Source organism: Rhipicephalus sanguineus, chromosome 6, assembly GCF_013339695.2.
Source record: "Rhipicephalus sanguineus isolate Rsan-2018 chromosome 6, BIME_Rsan_1.4, whole genome shotgun sequence".
Classification (NCBI taxonomy): domain Eukaryota; kingdom Metazoa; phylum Arthropoda; class Arachnida; order Ixodida; family Ixodidae; genus Rhipicephalus; species Rhipicephalus sanguineus.
Window position 1 is genome coordinate 167133300 of NC_051181.1, and position 22579 is coordinate 167155878.

Consider the following 22579-nt stretch of genomic DNA (forward strand, 5'->3'; position numbering starts at 1 on the left):
GTAACAGACGTAAAATGATGGCCTGCGCTCTGTTTAGATGTGGATGCGGGAGGGGGAACTTACGCCGTTCCAACTGATAGTGCTTGCAAATTTCGTGAAATGTTAGGAGGGGATCTCTATAGTACCGGCTTGTGTCCTCAGCCTCCGAGTGGTTCTCCCCGACGTCGAACGTTAGACAACTCGTTGGCATTAAGGATGGTTCCGTGAACATGTCGGCCAACGTGTGCCAGGATCCAGATGATGTGCTTTCTGTCTGTCAAATTGGCAGCAGTGAGAATTCGAGTGGCTTCCCGGCATACCGAACCCGTCATGAAGGCTCCGGCAGTTGCTCGCGAGTCGGTGTAAATAGCTGTGCGGTTGGTGGTAGCAAGAGCGAGTGCCACCGAGAAAAGATTCTGGCTCTCTCGCATGACCGTCCGACAGCGCGTGGTGGCAACGTCAAAGAGCATTATGAAACTATTGCAGGGTCCAGGATACTCAGCCACTGACATAGGGACAGAACGAACAGTATCGGCTTTCAGTGTTAAATGTGTACGCGTCTGTACCGCGATCTGCCACTAAGCAAAAACTGACAGTTCCATTAAAACACGGCATGGTTGCATGGAGCTGATCGTCCCTGACTAGTTGCATGCAGTGCGTCGTCTACTCGGCTCACACCGTCACTGCCGGGCTGCTTGCTACACCGTATGCGCGCGTTTGCCGTTAGTGTTCTTCATACGCACTCCGCTACAAACCATGCGCAGATGCAGCGATTAGCTAGTTGGGTTATCGCAGTGATGACGAGCTTCCTGCAAGCGATATGCATTCCACGTCTCTGCGATGGTCTAGCGGTCCTGGCAGCGGACGGAGGTGCGTTTGGGTGGCTGCCTAATAAATGCGTGCAACATGGTTGCAACAGCGCTACGCTTGCTGTAGCCTATGTGCATGCTTGGCATGCCAGTGTCAATGCAGTAAGTTTTCTCGGCACCAGCAACGCTCAACTCGGCAACAGCAAGCTGCTTTCGTTTCTGCAAAGCGGTGCGCACTTGAATGCGGTCCCGCACAACGAGGTGGCAGCGACTGGCGGCCCAGCTCGCTCAGGTTTTCGCCTATCAAAAGCGTGCGGTAGGCTTAAAGTAGCACTAAGCCACACGCGTGCGCGAGCAGATAGCTGAAGGTGATAGGGTTGTCGGCGACAAGTTGTACTGGCACGTCAGTGGCAGCCACCATCTTGCCTTCATTCTTTTCCGATGCTTATCCGCAAAAGTGTCGCCGCAATCACGCTGAAGTTGGAATCATTGATCAATCAATCTCTGCAGTTCTAGAAAAGGTGGAAAAGACCATTTGGGAATTCTAAAAAAGACCTTTTGCAGCACATTTTGGTGTCTGCAAATTCAGCGGCGCAGTTAACTTTTACGGCACAAAAGGTTATCGTGGTTTGCAGGGTATGCACTAACCGGTAGGCATAGGGTTAACCACTACGACTTAAGTGGTCAGCTTGTGCATTAGGCTTTTTGCAACTCGGTCGGGGATTTGTTACAACTACGTTTTAACCATTAGTACGTTTAAAGCAGGTACGTATTAACGAGGTTTGATTGTATCTGTAAGCATGTTGACAGGGATGCTGACAGAAAATGCACTTTCATTTTGGTACGCCTCTTCTGAACTACACATGCTGGTGGACAAACACACTGCAAGTTATCATTGATTTCTCTGAAATTATGCTACCACATCAGTCGTGTTGTCCTTCAAATGTCGGATGGGCACGGGCCCCATGCTCAGTGTTTGATGCGTATGGGTGTACCATTACTGTTGTGCTGCCATTGCAACTGGCGGAGATGACAAACCATGCCGGTTGCTCACTGCTATGACTTGTGATAGTGTTGAAGTGCAATAAAGAGCAATGTGATGACTGTGGAATGAGATAAAGACAAGTACTTACTCACACTGACAGCATGACTGTTTTTCCGCGAGGCATGGTATGGAGAGTAGGTGCATTCTCGTCTGTGTGCATTGTTTTAAAGCAAAGCACATTATGAATGGTTAGTGCAACAAAAACACATTCAATATTGCTAAGTTGTGCAGTAATACCTCATTAACTCGATGTAGTAAAAACCAGAAATAATTTCGAGATAAGCAGATTTTCGAGATAACCAAAGTGGCACAAATTCCATTGAGAAGTCCTATTCTATCTAAAAACGTTATCACTACTGACGAGTTTCTTAACAAGAGCGCCTAACTGACTCTTTGTAAAGGCTTTAAAGAAGCATAATGACATACCAGAGCTATCAACCAGCTGTGTTTCTCAGCACTGCCTTTTTATTTAGTGCAGAAAGACCGACTAAGACTGGTCTGCCTCTCAGTAACACTTGCACTTAGCAAAGCTTTCTCGAGTTGCTTAACACATCGCATGTGGCGATCATCTGCGCTGCTGCACTCAACTTATTTGGCATCAAGCAAAGCATGTTACTTGTTTCGGCTGGTGTCGTCACCCCTTGAGTAGCTGCGTCGACACTGCCGCGATCACCGTGCGTGACACCATGTTGTTTCGCTTAAGAAAATGGTCAAACCAGCTGATGTGGCAGGCGACATCAGTGTGGCCCACCGCTAAGTCCAGAGAATCTGCCTTCTCTGTCAACGTTGTGACTGGAAGGCGTTCCTCTCGCATGATGCAACCACACAATCAGTGCCGTTCTGACGTCCGGAAACTTTGAGCCTCGAATCAGCTTTTTTGATTAGGGCTACCTTTGTTTTGCAGCATCGGTGACATGCTTTGGTTTGGTGGCATTATCCTCATCACATGGCACAGTTGACGAAAAAATTCCCGCGATGTGTACCACCCGTGCTATTTTGCAGGGCCTGCCTCTGTGCACGTCTATAGTGTCACATGACATGACACAAGGTTGCTTGACGAAGTTGTCAGTAGAACCCCGCTGTTACGTTCCTCACTGCTGCGTTTTCCCGGCTGTTACGTCGTTTTCCGCCGGTCCCGGCATAGCTCCCATAGGATACAATGTATTGGGAACCCTGCTGTTACGTCATAACTGTCGGACCGTTCCTGTATGATACCTCGCGAAGTGCGCTAGGAGCCGACCGAGTGACTACCGAAGAGAGCGGCCATGGTGCATTTTCACGCAGCTTGGCCTGGTTTGACCGTAATATTAGCTGCATGAGGCGCGCAAGCAACAGGATTTTTCAATTGATGCAAACAAAAGCATGGCCTTCGAGATTCATATTGCAAAGATGGCGTCTATGACGTAATTGCTCACGAAAGGCAAGGCCTTCGAGATTGCTATTTACTATTGACAAAAGCATAGCCTTTGACATTTGTATTGCACAAACATGGCGTCTATGACGTAATTGCTTGCAAAAGCAAGGCCTTCGAGATTGGCATTCACTTCTGCCATCGCGTTGGCGTAGACTCATCATCATCGTTATTTGTCGGAGGACGGGAGGAGTTCGAGCTGGTTGGAGCTCGCATGGTCGTGCGCGCGGTTCGCGGTCGGACTCGCCGCGCTGGTCGTGATTGCGTGTGCTTAGTTCTTTCATGCCTACAGCTGTTGGTGTTAAAAAAATCACATACGTTGATTACATTTCTGTGGATGAGGCCGTCCCCAGCTCCGTGTTTCTATCCATCGACTAGATCGCGGCTGAGCGCGACAATTTTCGTGCTGCTCGTAAGCATTGAAATAAAATTTTGTACCACTAAATATTTTGTCGTTCTTCCTGTTTTTCGGCTCTTACGTTTCCAGTCTCTTACGTTTATTTCCTACGGTCCCTTCGAAAACGTATCAGCGGGGTTCTACTGTACTTTGCTAGGTTCCGACTTCACATTCGGGAACAGTGTCCACTTAGTCGTAAGCACGGCAGCCTCGCGCGAACCTTGTGAGACGCATGGCATTTTGCCGATAGTATAAGGTTTGGCCAGTCAAGATTTCGAGATAACCGAAAGTGGGCACGGAAATACTTCGAGATAAAGGGCAATAAACACATTGCATCTATGCGAAATCGTTCGGTACCGTAGAAAATTTCAACTTAGCTGATTTTTCGAGATATGCGAGTTCGAGTTAATGAGGTATTACTGTATTATTCTTCTGGTTGTGGCAATTGAGTGTTCCCATCTCTCTTTTCCAGACTACAGACTTGAGTGCTCTTTGTGTCCACTTTGTTTTTCCTGTGTTTGTCCCTTCGTATGTGCAACCATTGCCAACATAGTCTACTGGGGACGAGTGTGCTCTCCGCCGTCAATGGAGATCGCCAAACTTCTTTCACGAAAAGCTCCATTTAATTTCCTTGATGTTAGGGAGTCACATGGAGTGCATCTCCCTCAATGTCAAGACAAAGGAGCTAAATGGAGTTTGCAGGTGCCTCTGTGACTGGGTTATTACATTTTGCCATTCTTTACTATGATCCTGCAAGAGCTTTGAAACCTATACTAGGCCTTTTGCTTTGGTTTGACATATTAACACTTTCCTCTGTGTTGCCACTAAAACCAGCTTCACTTTTGCAGACTACTAATGCGGATGGGTATAACTACAGTCAGTATCTTGAAGCTTGGTACAAAGCACTAACGACGACTGCAACATGACAGTGATTGGTTTTGACACACATCCTTCCCACACTCTCCCACTGCTTGAATAAAGCTTTTTCACTCACACGCTATCTCATTGTAGGTGTGGTCTTTCTTAGCGCACTGAGCTAATTGTGTGCATATAAGTACTCATTCTGCTGTTATTAGCTGATTAACCCTTTGGGGGTCGAATTCATTCGCAAAATGCAGTCCAAAAATGTGCAATTTTTTTATTGCTGAAATAAATTCTCCAGACGATTCAATTAAAGAAAATATTTGTCTAAAATTCTTTTGCGTGCCCGTAAAGCGAAAAAATTTTTTTGTTGTTACATACCCAAGGTTTATTAGTAGTACCATCAAGCAAAATCATAAAAAAAAGAACACTCGTACGACTTTTTATAAATAACAATTATGCGTTGTAGTAAACATAGCTCACAGACATACAAAAAAAAAATAAGCGCACCGGAGTACTTTTCCAGTAAAGAATGTTCGCGCTCCCCAAAACAGGAAACGCAACCATGGTGGCAGGAGCATTTAATTTAGCGCCGCACGGAAACAGATGTAATCGTGTCCCGGGGAGGAATAAACGAGAGTCACAAGCGGTCACCCTTCGAGAAATTAGAAACCAGACAGCCATCAGGTTTGCAGGCGCGAGAAGCGATAACCCCCGAAGGACGAAACCGAAACCAGCTGCACCGCGTGCGCATGTTCTGATGCTCAAGTAAAAGCCGCCGCGCTGCTTCAGAAAGCAAAAAAGAAAAAAAAAAAAAGAAGAAACAACTGAGAGACATCGGTGCATGAAAAAAATTCCATGTATTCCCGAAATGTGACAGCACATGCCAAGCAAGAGAAATGATCGAAAAAGGCGCGCATTTTAAAGATGCAGGCTATGCCGTACGTGTGCGACGAAAACCCTTTGGTGCCTGTTAGGTTATGCCATACATGTACGGTGAAAACGCTCAAAGGGTTAATGTGCTGGACGGGCCTATTGTCTTACGGATCATTTTTTCACAAGAGCGTCTAAATGTGACATTCAAAACGAAAATACAGCAAGATTAGTGCCAATGTTCACAGATGTTGCTGGGAACAAGCACATTAAGACCTTCACAAGCACCACATCACAAAAACATTGCTTGCAAACACTACAGATTTTGCACAAAACAAATCTCTGACCTTGCTGTTGCAGCTGGAACATAAAAGTGGATGGAATGTGTATGTGCATCATTCTTGATAGTTGCATGCCTCTTGTGGAATCTGTATTGATTTCTTTTTTGTTTTTATTGCGAGTTTGCTCACTTATGCTTAGCACAAAAGGGCAAACAGTTTGTTTAGTTTGCTTCGAGTGTATGCTGCTTGTCGCTATGCCTTGCTTCATACCTGTTGCCTGACCATGACATTTTCGTCCTCTTAAAACCCCCAGAAACAGCATACTGGCTCAAAAATTTAGGGAAGGGCAGTTTCAAAGTGACAAACCCCCTTTTCATTTTTTATTGTTGGTAACAGGAAAAGCTCACAGAATAAGAATGAGTAGGGTTAGTGCAAATCAATGGCCTGACAGGCTGAATACTGTGTTCGAGAGAAATCAGTGTGAGCTTGTCATGACGGCCAAATCAATCGCCCACCCTCCAGACATGGGCATTTCTTGTGCACATCCAAGTGAAAAATCCGATTCACAGTTTGTCGAGAGGGAACAGATTCCTGGTGAATAAGTCGACAGATGTGCAAGTAAAAAAAAAAAAAACATTTGCGTCGCACCTTAGTGAACGTACTATTGTGCTTTCCCTGGTGTCATTGAACTGATGCTTTTCTACTGGCTCGAAGCTTGTTTTGTTTGAGGTGATAGCCACTCCACCAACTTTCATTGCCCATGATGACCTGTGAAATTCTGTGTCAATTGCCAAGGGTTTGTTAATCTGGAATAATACGTCTCAAGATGGTTGTCCATCATAAGGCAAAAACAGCGCACACTTCGTGAAGACGGACAGAAGGAAAACGAGGCACAAGTACTGACTAGCAACTGGAGTTATATTGTTCATACATGGTGGTAAATATATAGCAGGTATCGACGACAACAACAACAAAAAATGAAAAGGAGCAACAAAATGAGCAAGGCCTGACAGATACGCAATCCAAACAGCCAACGAGACGGAATCATGATTATCCAGCTCCCGATAGGAAAGCTTACTCTTTATCTATAAGGGCTATGGAATGGGTACGGACACAGCTGTCTCTTAGTCTTGCAATTTTCTGGGCCTCTATGATTTCTCGATTGATTGCGTCACCACACCTGCGCAATGCGCTCGTGCTACTGAACTGAAGCGAGCATTCACAATCTCTGCAGTGGATATCTAGATGGCCTAAAATTTGCACTGTCACATTATATTTGTTTTCTAACAATATTTTATTAAGGCTGGTTTAACCCACATATGTGTGGCACAAGACAAGGGAATGGAATAAACAACACCTTCAGCACAAGCCACGAACTGATCGCGATGGTTTGTGGTGCAGCAGACATACCTACAGTCGTGTTACCTTTGTCTCTTATGCGCATCTCTTTCGTCCTCATAGTATCCTCCTGGCCCAAGATCAAAGCCATGTCTTGGTCCTGCATTGTCATAAAAAAAATGTCTAATTGATGGCTAATTGTGAAATACTTCTCCAATGAGGAGGTATCAAGGGACAGACAGATTTTGCTGGGGCACTCACCAAAAAATGCTTATGCATTAAGGGGGGACATTGGGCTTAGAGATTAAAAATCACGGGGAAAAAAGCAGTTTACCAAAAATGGTATTTTTGTAACATACAGGCAATTGTCACAAGTGCTCGCCAAGTTTCTCACATCTTGGATTGATGTATCACCAAGACGTTATATTTTGACCGGAAAAAAAGAAAACGTGAAAAATGGGATCTTTTAGTGCCATGCTGTTCCTGAATGACATATGCTGCAGCAGTAGGTATGCAGGTTGTAAATGCCAAGACGGGGACAGGTAATAAAAAATTACACCATCTCCCACTAAAGGAGACCATGAGGCGCTGCTCCAGCCTTCCGCTGGAGCAGCGGAAGGCTCGACGCCCCAAAGCGCAACGTAAACGTCGGCAAGCGGACCCCAAGCTCCGGGCTAGGGAATCCCAGCGCAAATGGCAACGTGGGCTTGATATGCCGAAACGCTGCTCCACTCACTGCTCCGCGATCTCAGCAGGCGTTAAGGTATTACTGCAACTGGCGCCGACGTTGGCATTGCAACTCATGACACCAGTGCAGGAGGGGGAATGTGTGGAGAGGGGGAGTAGAGAGGAGGTGTATGGAGGGGATTTGCACATGCGCAGTAAGGGTGGTCACGCCGCACACCTCCACCGGATTGAACTCTGCCATAAGCTACTTCGCATCTAAAAACTTGGTCAGAAGCCATGGCGTCACCAAGATCCGACGTCTTCACTTTGGGTAATAGAATTTAGTGGATGGCATCAGGTCGTCATTGAGGTGAATAACCTGTTCAAATCGCACCCAGAAGCTTGTCCACTGAGAGCTATCTCTTTTGAACTTTGGGATAAGCAGCTGCGGCAACCTTCAGATGCAGCAACCAGCCTTCATTACTGGGAACTTGTGCTTGGCTGTCCTGATCTCCTTCCATTTAGGAGATGTGGCAACGTAACTCAGAAAGCATGCTTGCTGCTTCATCTCTATATTCCGCTATAGCTGTATAGCGCTCCTCTTCGATTCTTTGTCAGAATATACTGCTGCTCACTAATCTGCGAGAGCTCGTCATTACTAGCTGAGAGTCAACGTGGAAAATTAACTTCCTAGACATGACAGTTATGTATTGAAAGAGGAAGAATAGATACGACGCTCTACAAAAAACCAACAGATAGCCAACAATACCTAGATTACACTAGTCACCAACCGCGACACTGCAAACAAGGCATATTTGTCGGACAGGCGAGGCATGTAAGAAGGATCTGTCGCGACGACGTTGACTGCGTTCACCAGTTAAAAGGGCCCTTCAACACTTTTCCAAGTAGCCATGGAATGGCTTCACTAAAGGAGCATATTGCCTCAGGAATTGACTGCCACAAAAATTTTACAATCCGTCCAGTACAAGCGGAGTTACAAAAATTTGTCGCACGCGGTAATAGCTTTCTCTCTTCTCTCGTCCCAACGAAAGTGCTGGAAGCTAAGCAGGGAGAGATGGCATGGGAGAAGAAAGTTCGTTGCGCGCCTGGTGACTTTGAGCACCTTTTCTTTCTTTTTCTTATTTTTCCCCCTTCAGACGCGCAGCGTACTTTCAGTGCGATCACGCGCCCTTGCGGGCAAGTGGTGGTCTCCCGCGGCGGCCACAGTAACTACCGAGCGCACCATGTTTAAATCAGCCAATAACGCAGTGATTCTGAGTAAATAGCATCATTTGTCGAAAGAAGAGGAAGCGATTTTAACACGAAAGTGTTTTATGCTGGGGTCCACCATGGCTCCACTGATGTATTTCCGTCACGGATATGACGTTGTAAAATATATAGGGATGTGCGAATAGTGAAATTTAATCTCGAATCGAATTCGAATCGAATGGTGCCGAATAGTGGCCAAAAATATCGAATATCGAATCAAATAGTATATTTATACGAAATGTGTACCGCCAGTTACGGCAACACAAAGGAATAATCATGGACGCTACGGGGTGGTGACAGCTTCATTACGCACTTGTTCAGGAGTGGCTTTTGTTTCAGCTTTTATGGGCACGTAGACATGTTGATAGAAGAGCCGCCATTCCAGTCAGCAGCGGCACTCTTCACCTCCTAACAGATTGGGGTACAATAGCTAGCTTTCTTTCCTCATGGTCGAGCAATAAGGCTCATCTGACAACGGTAATGTTGTGCTTCATTGCCATGGGTGCTCCGAGCGCCCGTTCACAGCAGTCTTTTAATTGCACGCTGGAACGATGGAAGTCTGAAATAGTGGTGCGGTGCGGCAGTGGCAACTGCCCAGCGTGAACAAATTTTTACATGCAAAGCCAATCATAGATGGTTTCGCAGGCCAAAGTCAGGTCGTTTTATGGTGCTTGCGGCCAGGGCTGGGCAGAGATACTTTGAAATTGTATTGCGATACGATACAAGATACTCAGGCAAGAAGTATTGGAGATACAGATACAAGGTACTACCGCAGTAATTGTATCCGATACGATACTTACCAATTGTATCTTAAGACACTTCGATACATTTGCAAATTTGTTATTACAGACGCCCATAATGTAGTAACGAACGTCTATGCACGAAAAGGTTTGCTTGAAAATTTCTTTAATGTGACCAATTTTGTTTCATTTTAACGAAATGTCTGTTAGTATCTCAAAAGTTTTGTCCTTGCTCGAAGTGCATTAGTTTACTTCCGACAGAACTTATTGGGGTTTGTTTTGGCTGCCCAACAGGACAGCTCTTCACTGACAGCGGCTCTTGCTTGTCATTTTTGTAATTGATAGGAGTCGCTGCTCAGCTTGCCGACCAGCTAGCAGGTCGCCATCTAATCACAAGGACTTCAATGAGAAGCCTTCGCACGATGGCGCAAATACCGGTGGAGTTTTACCTTGTCTGTAAAAGGCCGTTTACACAATACCGAATCACCGGTGTACAGCAGCAACAACGTTGCTAGCGGCATTTTTCGTGACGCATCGTGTATACATAGAGCTCATAAAACTGCAATGACTTTTCGTGTTCTACTTAGCTGCTGGCGTAAAGCGTTCGTTATCAATATACTCACTAACGTGCAATCTTTTAACAATTTTTCTTCAACGAGAGAGCATGTGCACCCCAGAAATGCCTAATACCTATTGTGTTGTCACATGGTGGTGACGATGAAGAAGGCGGCAGTCACTCTGGTAAAGACGAAACTGCTCATTGGGCAAACTGGTGCCCAGAAAACTAAATAACTCATAGTACAAGCATAGCACGCTGTATACTGATAGCGGCAATAAATGTCGTTGGCCTTCGGTATTCTGATCATCGGTGGAACGCATGGTCACGTCAGCGATAGAACCTTCCAGCGTTACCGCTAGTGCTCGCGTAACCTCCCGAATGAGCTACAGTTCTTGCGTCCTGCGCATAATTTGAATAATAATTGTTGCGGATTTACATCACAAAACCACGATATGATTATGAGGGACGCCGTAGTGGAGGGCTCCGGAAATTTCGACCACATGGCAGGGGCGTAGCCAAGGGGGGGTGGCTGGAGGGTTCAAACCCCCCCACCCCCCCCCGGAAATTTACAATTTTGCTTGCTTATATATACACACTTACACAAACGCACGCACGAACACACATAAAGTATAGTTGAACCCCCCCCCCCCTGAAAAAAATTTCTGGCTACGCGCCTGCCACCTGGGGTTCTTTAACGTGCACCTAAATCTAAGTACACGGGCCTCAAGCATTTCGCCGCCATTGAAATGTGGCCGCCGTGGCTGGGATTCGCGCGTAATCTTAACAGAGCAATGTCAAACAACTGCGAAGCTTCAGAAACATCGTGGCGCGGCTTGAGGCGAGCGCTGCTACTAATTTTTTTGCTGTTTAAACCCAATCACACCAAAATAAAGAAATAAGAGTGCGTGGCAGTATCGTTGCACAAATCATTGCAACACACCTCTGCTATTCACGCTATTTCCACCTATAGCTCAGATTACCTGGCGATTAGTAATAGTACAAAAAATTAGGGAGGCCTGAAAAAGGAGAACAAATATATGTAAATAAAATAAAAAAGCCGTTCTGTATCAAACATTCATCGTGAATAAGTATTGAAACACGATACAGGCGGCACCCCTAATAGCTATGACAATTAAGCATGAAGTATCGTGGACTTACCTGTTAGTGTAAGTCAGTAAAAATATTTAGTGCCTATGAAAAACGCTCATGAGTATAGTGTGCACGTATCTAACAGAAGTACGGCCACTAGCGTGGGTTCGGACTTAGCGAGCCAAAGGGCCGCGTTTGCCGTCGCCTCGCGTGAACAAGCGCGCCGCTGCACACGTGCGTTCGAGCACAACAAAGGCGCCGAGCGCAGCGCGGCAAGTACACAGCACTGCTCTCGAGATCCGCAACACTTTATTGCCTGCGGCAACACCACAAACGCAGTACAACGGCCGCTCCCAAAGGCGGCGGGAGAAGCAAAACAGGCTTAACCACGCCACGGGTGAAAATACAACACAAAGGGTGCCGCTAGCACGTCTCCGCAAGCAAAGGGCTCACGTGGACACGCGGCTGAGGGAAACGGTCCCTCGTGACTACACTGCGTATTCTCACGATCGGCGACCACAGGGCCCGATCGCTCGAGTGAGGGCAAACTCCACTCGCGTTGGCTTCGATAGGTACTGTTTCGGCGTAGTATGACCACGCACGAAAGGGCAACGAAAGGTAAGCGTCCGCTGTGGGTGCAAGGCACCGTTGGCGAACTCCGTCCGAGCGAGCCCCAAGAACAAAGGAGCCGACGGACGGAAAAGAAAAGACGTGCTTACCCCTTGCTGTCCAGAGAGATTCTCACTCCCCCGCCGCGCGAAACGCCGCGAGACTCGAGCGCGGTGCCATGCACAGTCAAGAACTGGCACCGGGATGAGGGAGGTTAACGTCATCCCTCTCGCCCAGCACCGTAGGACTGCGGAGGAGGGGAGCGTCATGATCGGACATGAGGATGGCAGAACTAGGCGAAAACCCCGCGCAATGGCGACGGGCAAGCCTCAATTCCCACATGAGAAAAACAATCCTTTGGTACAGCAATGTTTCTAGAATCTCCTTCCTGACAGACTTAAGGTGGCTCCTAATTATTTCCATAATTATAATGCAAACTCAATTTCGCTGTTTTACTAAGCAGTAAGCAGGATGTTTGGTACTGTATACTCAGTGCGTGCCCACATTGTTTTGAAAATCGCCTTTGCAAAACAGTAAGCTAAAATGAAATATAAGTGTGTAAACAGTAGCAGAAATAAAGCAGACAGTTCAAAGTAAGATTAAAGCAGAGAGCTTATTTTGGCAGCACGTTACAAGAGACATATTGCTGTGACCAGACCGCAAAAAAACAGTTCAGAGCCCTAGGTAATGTACGGGATTCAAAAGAAGGACAACTTAGAAAGCACTTGTGCTAACAATCAAATTATGATTTCAAAACCCCTTTGAATAAAGATAGCAGGAAGATAATTATAATTATTGTTAGGGTTTAACGTCCCAAAATCGCGATATGGTTATTAGGGACACCGCAGTGGAAAGCTCCGGAAATTGGACCACCTGGAATTCTTTAACGTGTACCTAAATTGAAGTACACGGGCCTCAAGTATTTTTGCCTCCATCAAAAATGCGACCGCCACGGCCAGGATTTGATCGACAGCAGGAAGAAAAAGATACGGTACACGAACATATCTTCTGCTAGATAAGCGCTTCATCTATTAGCTCTAGCATCAGTATTTGTGCTATAGTTAGGATTTTATTCGCACATAAGTCAATCGCATGTAAGTCGAACTCACATCCACTAGATCCTTCAAATTGCTTATGTGTGAAAGCCGTGAGACGCAAAGCAACCCTATGCTTCAGATTTCGTAACGAAGCACTACGCAGGGGAGCGGCATCAGAATTTGCGCAATAATCGCAGCACGCATTGTGGTACACGGCGCTGAACAGTGGATAAGGGTAAGGATCATGGCACTGGCACAAGTAGAAAGAAAAAAAAATCGAGAAAACGAAAAGCACGTGAGCTAAGCGTAGATGTTTGCGCGCTTGTTCTGTCAAGACTACGCGAGCGCTGTCACGTTGCTCTGCTCCACCAAAACGGACGCGTGCACCTCATCGCCTGCCCTCACTGGTGGACTCTGGCGGAAAAATAAAATTGTCACTGCGCTTAGTTTTATTCAGGCAGTTCAGCAGCACCACTACCAGGTTGAGAAGCGGAGTTGAGCCAGCGATTATTGTTTCGTACGGTGGTATTCCTACAGCTGCCAGCTTGTAATAATTTCACGTGCTACGTGACACCAACTAGCAGAAAAAGTGTTCCACACTCGCCGTCATGGCTACTGGCGGCGCTGACTGACGCTCCCATGTTTAAATGTATATGTACAGTCGATCCCGGGTATATCGAACTCGGATATATCAAATTATTGGCTATATTGAACAGTTGAGAAATCACCTTGAATTTCCCATGCAAAAGTATGGGGTTGGTGTGCACGTATATCGAACTCCCGCACAGCGAAACATTCGCTATATCGAACGCTGCCCTGCGCCGAAGCACAGAAAGTGCATTTTTCCTAACAGCTATTGATCATTTTTCGGCCGCGTTCTTGTAAGTTCCAATCCCTCGTCGCGCGCAGGTGACGAAATTGCGTTGCTCTAGTTCGTTGCACAGCGCTTGTCAGTTCACCGGTATATTTGACGCGCGGTCCGCAGGTTTTAATTCATGGGCTGGTGTTTTTCAAATAGGCTGATTGCCGAGGGTACCAAAATGAGAATTCGAAGTGACTTGGCAGCCTTGCTGTAACGTTTGCATTCCCTTCCTTGTCTCTTCGCGCACGATGGCATGCGGGCCCGCAAAGCATGGCCTTCGAGATCCGCAACCTCGTGACGTATTTTTAGTGTTTTCAGTTTTAAAGGAGCACTGACACAAAATTTCGAAGGCGAGATATTGAGTGAAATAGATGTACGTGGAGCCGTACACAACGTCTACGAAATGTCAAGGGCCAATATAGCCTAGAACATATTTAAAATCAATTTGAAAGTGCATGCCGCGCGACTGAGCGAGATGCGAGCGCTTCGCGACGCCGACATCAACGCGGCGGATGTGTAAACAAACCTACGTCACGAGTTTGTGTTGGCTGGTGGCTGGTTGAGCCCTTGCGCTTGTGCCGTGCTACCTGCCATTTCTTCCTCCGTGCCTGCGGCTTGGCGTGTTCTAGTTGTGTTCTCTTCCGCTGTTCGCTCGTCGTGCCCGTTGGCAGATGTTATGGCCCGCTCACGCTAGCGGCAAGCCTGCCGCAACGGCGCGGTGCCGCAGAACGTCGGCCGTCGCCGCACGCGCGAGAGCTGTCCAACTTGCACGGCAAGCTTCGCCGGCGAGGCATTCGCGCCTCCGAAAAACATGGCAGCACTGCCAAAAGCGGTTGTCGTCCACTTCGAATCTATCAAGTGGCCGCCGTGCGCTCTGTAACGTGTAAGTTCCGAACTGATGCTTCCATTTGCTTTAGATTCATGTCCTTAAGCTTCGACAGCAATGTATTCGTCCCGATTCGGCGCCGTTTTTGAGAGCCATAGTCAAATAATCGATGCTGTAAGCTTAGCGAGTCGAGATGGGCGCTTCCGAATGCTCGGAGGACATAGATTACGCGTTTGTTAGTTGTTTCTAATCCTCCATAGCTGGCGCCACTTCACCTGGTTCGGCGCCCACCGCACTCACGCTCGCGCGCCGCCTACGTGACAATTTTGCGTGTTCACGTGGCCAGCTGTGGCTACCCGTCTTCCGGAAGTAGTGCTGCCCAGCTCGGTGCTTTGAAACCGAAACTGCGACTGGGCGCTCTAAAAACGTCTCTAAATAAATAACCATCGCCCACTCGCGCAAACGAGGTTTGCAGCCGTGATAAGTGGATCATAAGCTATCTATTGCAACAAAAAAAAAAAACAAGGTGCAAAATTTTTGTGTCAGTGCTCCTTTAAAATGCCGATCTCAGAGGCTACGCTTTTTTTCGCATTTCTCGCCAAAGTAGCGGCTGCCGTCTGCAAAGCCACAAGTGCCATCGGTATCGCCAACATGTCGACAGTGGAGAAATGTTTCTTCGTGCAGCGTTGTCTCTTGCAGAATGTGTACTTCGCGCTTTGTTCTTGATAAATCGTCATTCGGGAGTCGAACTAAGCATTGTCCCGCTCGTAGCGATGAAATGATGACCGGTGCTTGGAACGACGTCAAGTAAAGCACCGTCGCGCACTGTTTCCTCACGGGCCTTGGTGCCAGGTGACGACTTCGAGCGCGTCATCCCCGCAGACTACAGCGTACGGTGCGTCAGTGAATTTTGCGACTTCGCGTTTCCGGGCACCGTATCGGACGGGAGCACAGCGAGTGACTTCATCGGTGCAGATAACGACGTAGCTGTTTCTTACTGCATCGATGCCGAGATCATAGCTGACGTTGCCGGTGCTGCGGTAATGGACCCGTGCGGTTTGAAGACGCCAGCCGCCGTTGCAACCGCTTAACCCTTTACCGCGCTATAGAGCTTGCATCATCGTTCAGCGTCGATCACCGCTGTTGTGGCGTAAGGTGCTGAATTTACTTATTTGGAAAGCTTCAATAATATTGACGATGACTTGATGAATTCACGGCGCGCAAGAAGCAAGACAAGTTGACGGACTTCTTTCATGCGAAATAAAGTGCGCTAACTTGCAAAAGAAGTTCTCGCCTTGTTCTTTAGCATATGTGAGCGAATCGTCATGTTCGCGCTTTTTATGATTTCAGAAAACTGTGTCGAGGCCTGCAGTGCTTTAATTAAAGCCTTACATACGCATATTTCGTATTTCGAATTATCGATATATCGAACTATTTCGCGGTCCCCTTCGAGTTCGATATATCCGGGATCGACTGTATACCCTATGAAGTGGATGGGAGGATGGCCGCCGCGGTAGCTCAGTTGGTAGAGCACCGGACACGTTATTCGAAGGTCGCAGGTTCGGTCCCTGCCCGCGGCAAGTTATCGTTTCGTCCACTTTTCTTTCTTCACATTCACCTTACATTTACTAATATTAACATCCCCTATACTTTCCTTGGCATTATTGTCTGTTAGTGATCATTAATACTGTGTATAACAAAGAAAAAACGAGCCCTTAAAATTAACACTTTTTTTCCTTCATTCATAGCGAGGGTCTCATTCTGGCAGACTTGATGCTTTCAGGTAGTATGCGAGGGATTATTGGTCAGCTGCCAGCTCGTAATAAGTTCACGTGCTACGTGACGCCAACAGGCAGAAAAAAAGTGTTCCACACTCGCCGTCATGGCTACTGGTGGCGCTCGCTGACGCTCCCACGTTTAAATGTACACATACCGTATTTACCCGCATAATTTGCGCCCTCGCATAATTTGCGCACCCCTAATATTTAGCCAGCTTTGCTAAAAAAAAAATATTTACTCGCATATTTTGCGCTCCCCGCCCCGCTCGAGCCAGCTCGCCGGCGCGAGCGCACTGGGAAACTTTGGACGGCCGCGCCCCGCGGCCCTCACCGAGCAGGCGAGCGCAGTCATACACAAGACAGGCTGCGAGTGCGAAGTCCCTTCTTCCGATTACTTCGTTCTATTCTCCGGAAACCGCCGAGACCGTACCAACCGCACCCGAACACCTAAACCTGTTCACCGGTTGTCGGAACTATTCGAGCGTTCTCCCGCCGTGAGAATGCATGCATGCGACACGGCACGGACTACTTTCTGCATCGGAGGCGTGCGAGGGCCAGTCGCGCCAACATTTTCCCGCGCTGACCCTCCTCCTCTGCGTCCGCGCTGCGACGCAGCCTTCGTTGATTTCGGAAGTTTAGGCAGTTTAGGTTTCGCGATCAGCCAGTTGCGTTTTCACTGTTCTCTTGCGCTGGGCTACAATAACTATTCGGCAAAATTCAAGCTAAGGAAACGGGAACCGTGCCGCAGAAGAGTTCGCTTTTTAATACAAGACCGGGAAGGAGACCGTTCCGAGGACCGAAGCATGGAAAGCTTCCTGCCGTTGAAAAATACCTTTTCAAATATGTGCGAGAGCTTAGGCCCACCGGTATCGCTGTGCCGTGGCACCTCGTCACTCCCAGCATTGTCGCGAAGAGCTTCCAGACGCCTCAACGCACTCGACGGAACCAAGGACGACGCGCTTTGGGAAAGCGGTGACAGCGGCCGCGGCAATGATTCTCAGTCGGACTTCTCAACCAGTGATTCTGACTAGACCGTGCATGACCGAATCTGGCTGGTTAAAGTACGTGCTAATTCTGTTAAAAACCGTTCGTTTGCGCTATAATTTATTTTCTTCTTTAATGTATTATATTGCGCGTGTTAGGACTATATATTGTGCGTTATTTCAGATGTGCTCGCGAAATCTCCACGTAATTTGTGCAGCCCCTTTTCGGAGCTCCAAATTCGCGAAAAAAAGTGCGCAAATTATGCGAGTAAATACGGTATACCCTATGGGGGGATGGCCGCCGCGGTAGCTCAGTTGGTAGAGCATCGGACGCATTATTCGAAGGTCGCAGGTTCGGTTCCTGCCTGCGGCAAGTTATCTTTTCGTCCACTTTTCTTTGTTCACATTTACCTTACATTTACTAATTATAACAACCCCTATACTTGGCATTATTGTCTGTTAGTACTCAATAATATTGTGTATAACAAAGAAAAAAACGAGCCTTTAAGATACCCAAAAAGTATCTAAGATACATGTATGTTCGATACTGCCCAGCACTGCTTGCCGCATACGCGACCGAACTGCACAAGAAGTCCGTGCCTTCGTTTCGGGAGCGAAGTTGTGAAGGGCTGGACAGTTTTCTCATGTGCTTTTCTACGTGTGGGAATGACATAATCTCTGTTAAGATCAACATGCGCTCGCTTTTGTACCAGGATGTCAGTGAGAGTTTAACGAACGGCGACGTTAGCATTAGTTTTAGCCACCCTACCCTAACCTAGTTGCACCATTCGCCTTTGTCGCGTCTTAGATATTCGTCCTGTCGAATTATTCGAAACTTTGAACACTAGCTATTCGAAAGTCGAATCGAATTATTCGATAAGGAACTATTCGATTCGAATTCGAAACTCGAATATTCGCACACCCCTAAAAATATACGCTAAGATGGCAAAGAAAAAAAAAACTAAAAGACAAAGTGCCGTTGCCGGGAGTCTAACCTATGACCCCTCGCTCCGTAGCACACAGCGGGAAGCCACTCGGCCACAGAGCGTACGTTCTTCATCTTACTAACGGCAAGCTATTTATATACACCATTTACCGTTGACGGTACTCGGAGCTCGGTGGCTTCAGCGTGTTCTTGTTATTACTAGCGAGGTGGCGTGCAAAGTGCGCAATGCATGCTTCAAAGGTCGTCGCCCCGCGCGTTGCGATGCAAGTGCGCCTTTATAAAGGGTGTCTTGTGCACGCACGTATATCTCTTGATGGGGGCGGTTTGTACGTCTTGTGCTTTGACCGCAAGCTTCCGTTGGCATTACAGAGAGCACGAAGGCCACTTTGCTCGCTGCAGTGGCCGCGTTTTCAAAAGGAGTGCGCTGCTCACACACAAAGAAGTAACATTTGTGACAGTTGTTAGTTCACGCTTGTCCTGTGTACGTTCTTTTCGTGCATCCTTTATGATTTAGAGTGCGCTGCAAGTTTCGAGCTGCTTGCCGTTCTTCGCGTGACATTGCAATTTGTTTCTATAGCACTCATTCCTTCGCCCTTGTGGTGAAACAATGCACAATAAATGCTCAACTACCCCTGTGAAGACATGTTTCACTTTCCTGTTATGCCGATTCTTATGAAAGGGGGATCAGCCATGTTTTTTAGCTGACTTTGAGAACTTATTGTAAATCTCAGGTCTCGTGCTGCGCTATATTGTTTGGCTCGCGTGTTCTCGGGAGCCTCGACTACCGATCGGCAGCGTTTTCTGACCATGCTGAAGAAGTGCTGCAGGGCTCCTTTAAGCTACCTGAAGGAAACGTTAGTTGAAAGAAATTACCAGCATGACACTCTAAACAAGGCCTACAAAGAAGCATGTAAATTAAATAGAAAATCAGCACTAGCTAGAAGAGTCCTTAAAGCACAGTCCGATCAGCCGCTAGCATATATATAACAAAATACTCAACTGAACTCCCAGACATAAATCATATCCTCTGCAAGTATTATCCTATATTAGCAAACAACGAGCACCTTAGAAAAGCATTTTTTCGAGTACCAAGGATTTTGTATTGCCGTAATAGAAACTTTAAGGACATGTTAATGCAGCAAAAGTAAACCCTCATTTTATTGCCCACATAGTACCTTGTTCTCGACCAAGATGTAAGGCTTGCAAGCGCCTTCAAAATGACGTTATAGTTAAATGCACCATATGTCCATCATATAAAATCTAGTTTTACCTACACTAGTTCAAACATTATCTACATGATCGAATGTTCATATTGTCAAGAACAGTACATTGGTGAAACGGGACAGCCTGGTAATATTAAAAAGGGGCATTGCTTGGATGCGGTGAGAAAATTACCAAAAGCAGTCACACAGTGCTTTAATGTGGCAGGTCACAACTTGAATGACTTCAAAGTTTACATACTTCAGTCAAGCATCTGGTCTCCAAGAGACCAGATGTCATACCGTATTCACAAAGTACCAGATGTCATACCGTATTCACAAAGTCAATACACTCCAGCCGACAGATATAAACATTTGCTGTTGATACCATCCGGTATGGTAGGTACACAACAAAAACCAGTGAGAATTAAGCCTTTCTTCTAGGAATTTCTAACCGTGCTTATCACTGTAAAATTCTTTGTCAGGTGGTGCTTACTTTGTAAGCACCACCTGACACCACCACCTTACTTTGTAAACGAAAGTGCATACCGCTTGTGCCTCGTTCCCCAGCTGGCGCGTTGTGCTGGCCCATGCCGCTCGATCGCCGGGAACCACCAGTAAACGGCAAAAGCGCATCCATGGCTACAGCGCTGAGCTTTCTTTCCCAGTGCAAGCCATGCTTCTCCCTCCCGGGCGTCAAGACATCCTGGCATTGCACTTGCATACGTAGCTCTGTCACGCCCTTTCTCATTGGCTGCCAGTGATGGCCCCCTCTCCGCCTGAGTTTGCTTCTGGCTGGAGCATGGTGCTCTCAGGCCTGCAACGACAGGTTCACGCAAGGCCTAGCAGGTGACTTCTTGTTTGCACACTCAGTGGTCCCCTTTGTGCAGTAGCCAATAGTGCCACAGGTAAGTGTATTCGATCGATCTTGCGGAGTTACCCTGTTTGGCCCGCAATCCCGTGATTGTTGCACTATGCTGCATCTTGGGTTAAAGGGACACTAAAGGCAAATAACAATTTATGTCAGAGTGAAAGCTCAATGTATGATGCCTAAAACGACAATATTATCAACAGCTGTGCCCTACTTACCGAGAAATTAAGCTAAATGTATCACATGATGAGCGCCTCGAGCAGGACATTTTGGAAATGATCTCGATGGCATAAGAGAGTCCGACTACAATTAATCACTCGTAATCAAACTAGCTGCAATAAAAAGAGAACCTTCCATGCATCAAGAGACGTAATAAAATGCTGCTTGTTCATTTCTGTTTGATTCATGGAAAAAAGAACCTCTTTGGCGTTGCCATGGGGAATGGTGCGCATGGTTCAAAGGTTCCGTTTTCGACGAACTGCGCTTCGCCCGGCGCCCTGCTTCGCTCACGCGGTCGCGTCTCAGTGGTAGTTTCAGTATCGTGTACTGCCACGTGTGTTTTGCACGCTCGCGAAAGTCGTTCTCAAAGAAAGTTTGACAAAATAACGCATGCAGTGATGTTGCCGGATGCCCGAATGGTGCACGCTGCCACTGCACACCGCCACGTAGCAAAGGCGGGCAACGTTGGGCATGGCAACAGTGACGTGAGAAAGACCGCTTCCAGGCGGGTGATTTGAAGTGTGCTAACGCGGTGCAGACCACTAAAACATGATTTTATTTTAAAATAAGCACTTCCTTGGCACAAAAGTAGTACTACGAGGTTTGTGGATTGCTATTTCAACGATCAATGTCGACTTAATATTTGCCATTAGTGTCCCTTTAATAAACTGGTGGTTGTTGACTTCCTGCCTCGAGTGCCTGTTCCGTGTCCTGTCGGAAAGTCGACGAACCCGGCCGTGTAGCGTCTTGGTGCACTGTAGCGGTACAGGAGCGTCGCATCCCTTCCCGGTCGCGCTCGCAGGGTAAGCCTCGTGCAAACCTGTCTCCACAACTTTCGCAGGCATAATTCAGCAAAACACTTGCCTTACCCTTTCGACACGAATCCCCCACCACCACCCCATGCTTTCTTCTTCTTTTCTATTGACTGTTTCCTCTTTCCATTTGGCTCTCCCCCACCTCCATTTTCGCACTGGTCCTCTGCTCTTTTGCTTGGGTTGGAGGAGAGGGTACGAGGCAGGCACATACGCGCTAAGGCAAGGCAGTTGCAGCCTTGAAGAAGACTAAGACTGCTTGTCAAAGCATTGGCTCCAGCGACATCCCATGTTAAAGAATTTTTCATCTCTTCAAGCTTCTATCTTCCCCTGAACTTGTGCCTTTTTTTGGATTTTAGCTTAAAGTTGTTCCTTGGCAGCTGTGAGCTTCACGATGTTGACGTTAGGAGAATTGAGCACTAGTTGCACTTCCCGAGTGATCTTTGTGTTCTGCGCACGTTGTGCAGATTGCTTGCCTTCGAGTCAATCCATTGAACACTGCTACTGGTTGAAGTTCTACCCACACCAATATTTGCATCCACGACTCGTCGATTCCTCACCATCTGCGATGCGAAGCGAGAGTTGAGTCCTCTTCGCAGTACGCGTAGAGGAAAGGCTTGTCCCAGACACAGGGGTTTTCGGCACCAAAATATGTAGATGCCGGGTAATAAGAAACCCAGTGAGACGATCCAACATCTTGTTTCTGGCTGGCTCCGTTTATTCATCATCTTTCCTACACGGGATATATTCCTGGTTGCTTCTCATCTAGCAAAAATATTTCAATATCCTGTGTTGCATTTGGTTCAAAATGAGCTTTATCTGTTGCATTTCCACGCATGCATTAACATAACTGCCAAGTCTATAATTATCCATTGCCTCCCGATGTAATAATAATTAACATTTAATAATGTCTATAATTATTTGAACCACGGAAAAGGTTATTGCAATTTTGAAGTTGGCACAAAATAAGTTAGCATATATCCGTGCATTTACATTGAATTTGGTCAAAATATAAACGAGATAACTCCAGGTGTCGTGTCCCCCTTAAAACAAACCCAATAGGCACCTCAACATGTGTGTACAAATGTGTACCACTTGCAGGACATAATGCAATTAGCAG

General features: G+C 46.9%; 1 protein-coding gene and 1 non-coding gene across 5 annotated transcripts in view; both read left to right on the plus strand.

Moving 5' to 3' along the window:
- Positions 1–22579, plus strand: part of LOC119397017 (splicing factor, proline- and glutamine-rich) — a 206403-nt gene that overhangs the window by 160028 nt on the left and 23796 nt on the right. Inside the window, exon 7 of one of the 4 annotated variants that reach the window (XM_049417298.1) lies at positions 4490–4615. The exons of the other annotated variants lie outside the window; for them this stretch is intronic. Coding sequence (XP_049273255.1) covers positions 4490–4567 — 78 coding nt within the window. The 3' untranslated portion in view covers positions 4568–4615. Of the gene's footprint in view, positions 1–4489; positions 4616–22579 lie in introns of those variants that run through there. 4 annotated transcript variants of the gene reach the window in all.
- Positions 17713–17785, plus strand: Trnam-cau (transfer RNA methionine (anticodon CAU)). Its single transcript has one exon. It is a non-coding gene; the product is annotated as a tRNA-Met (tRNA).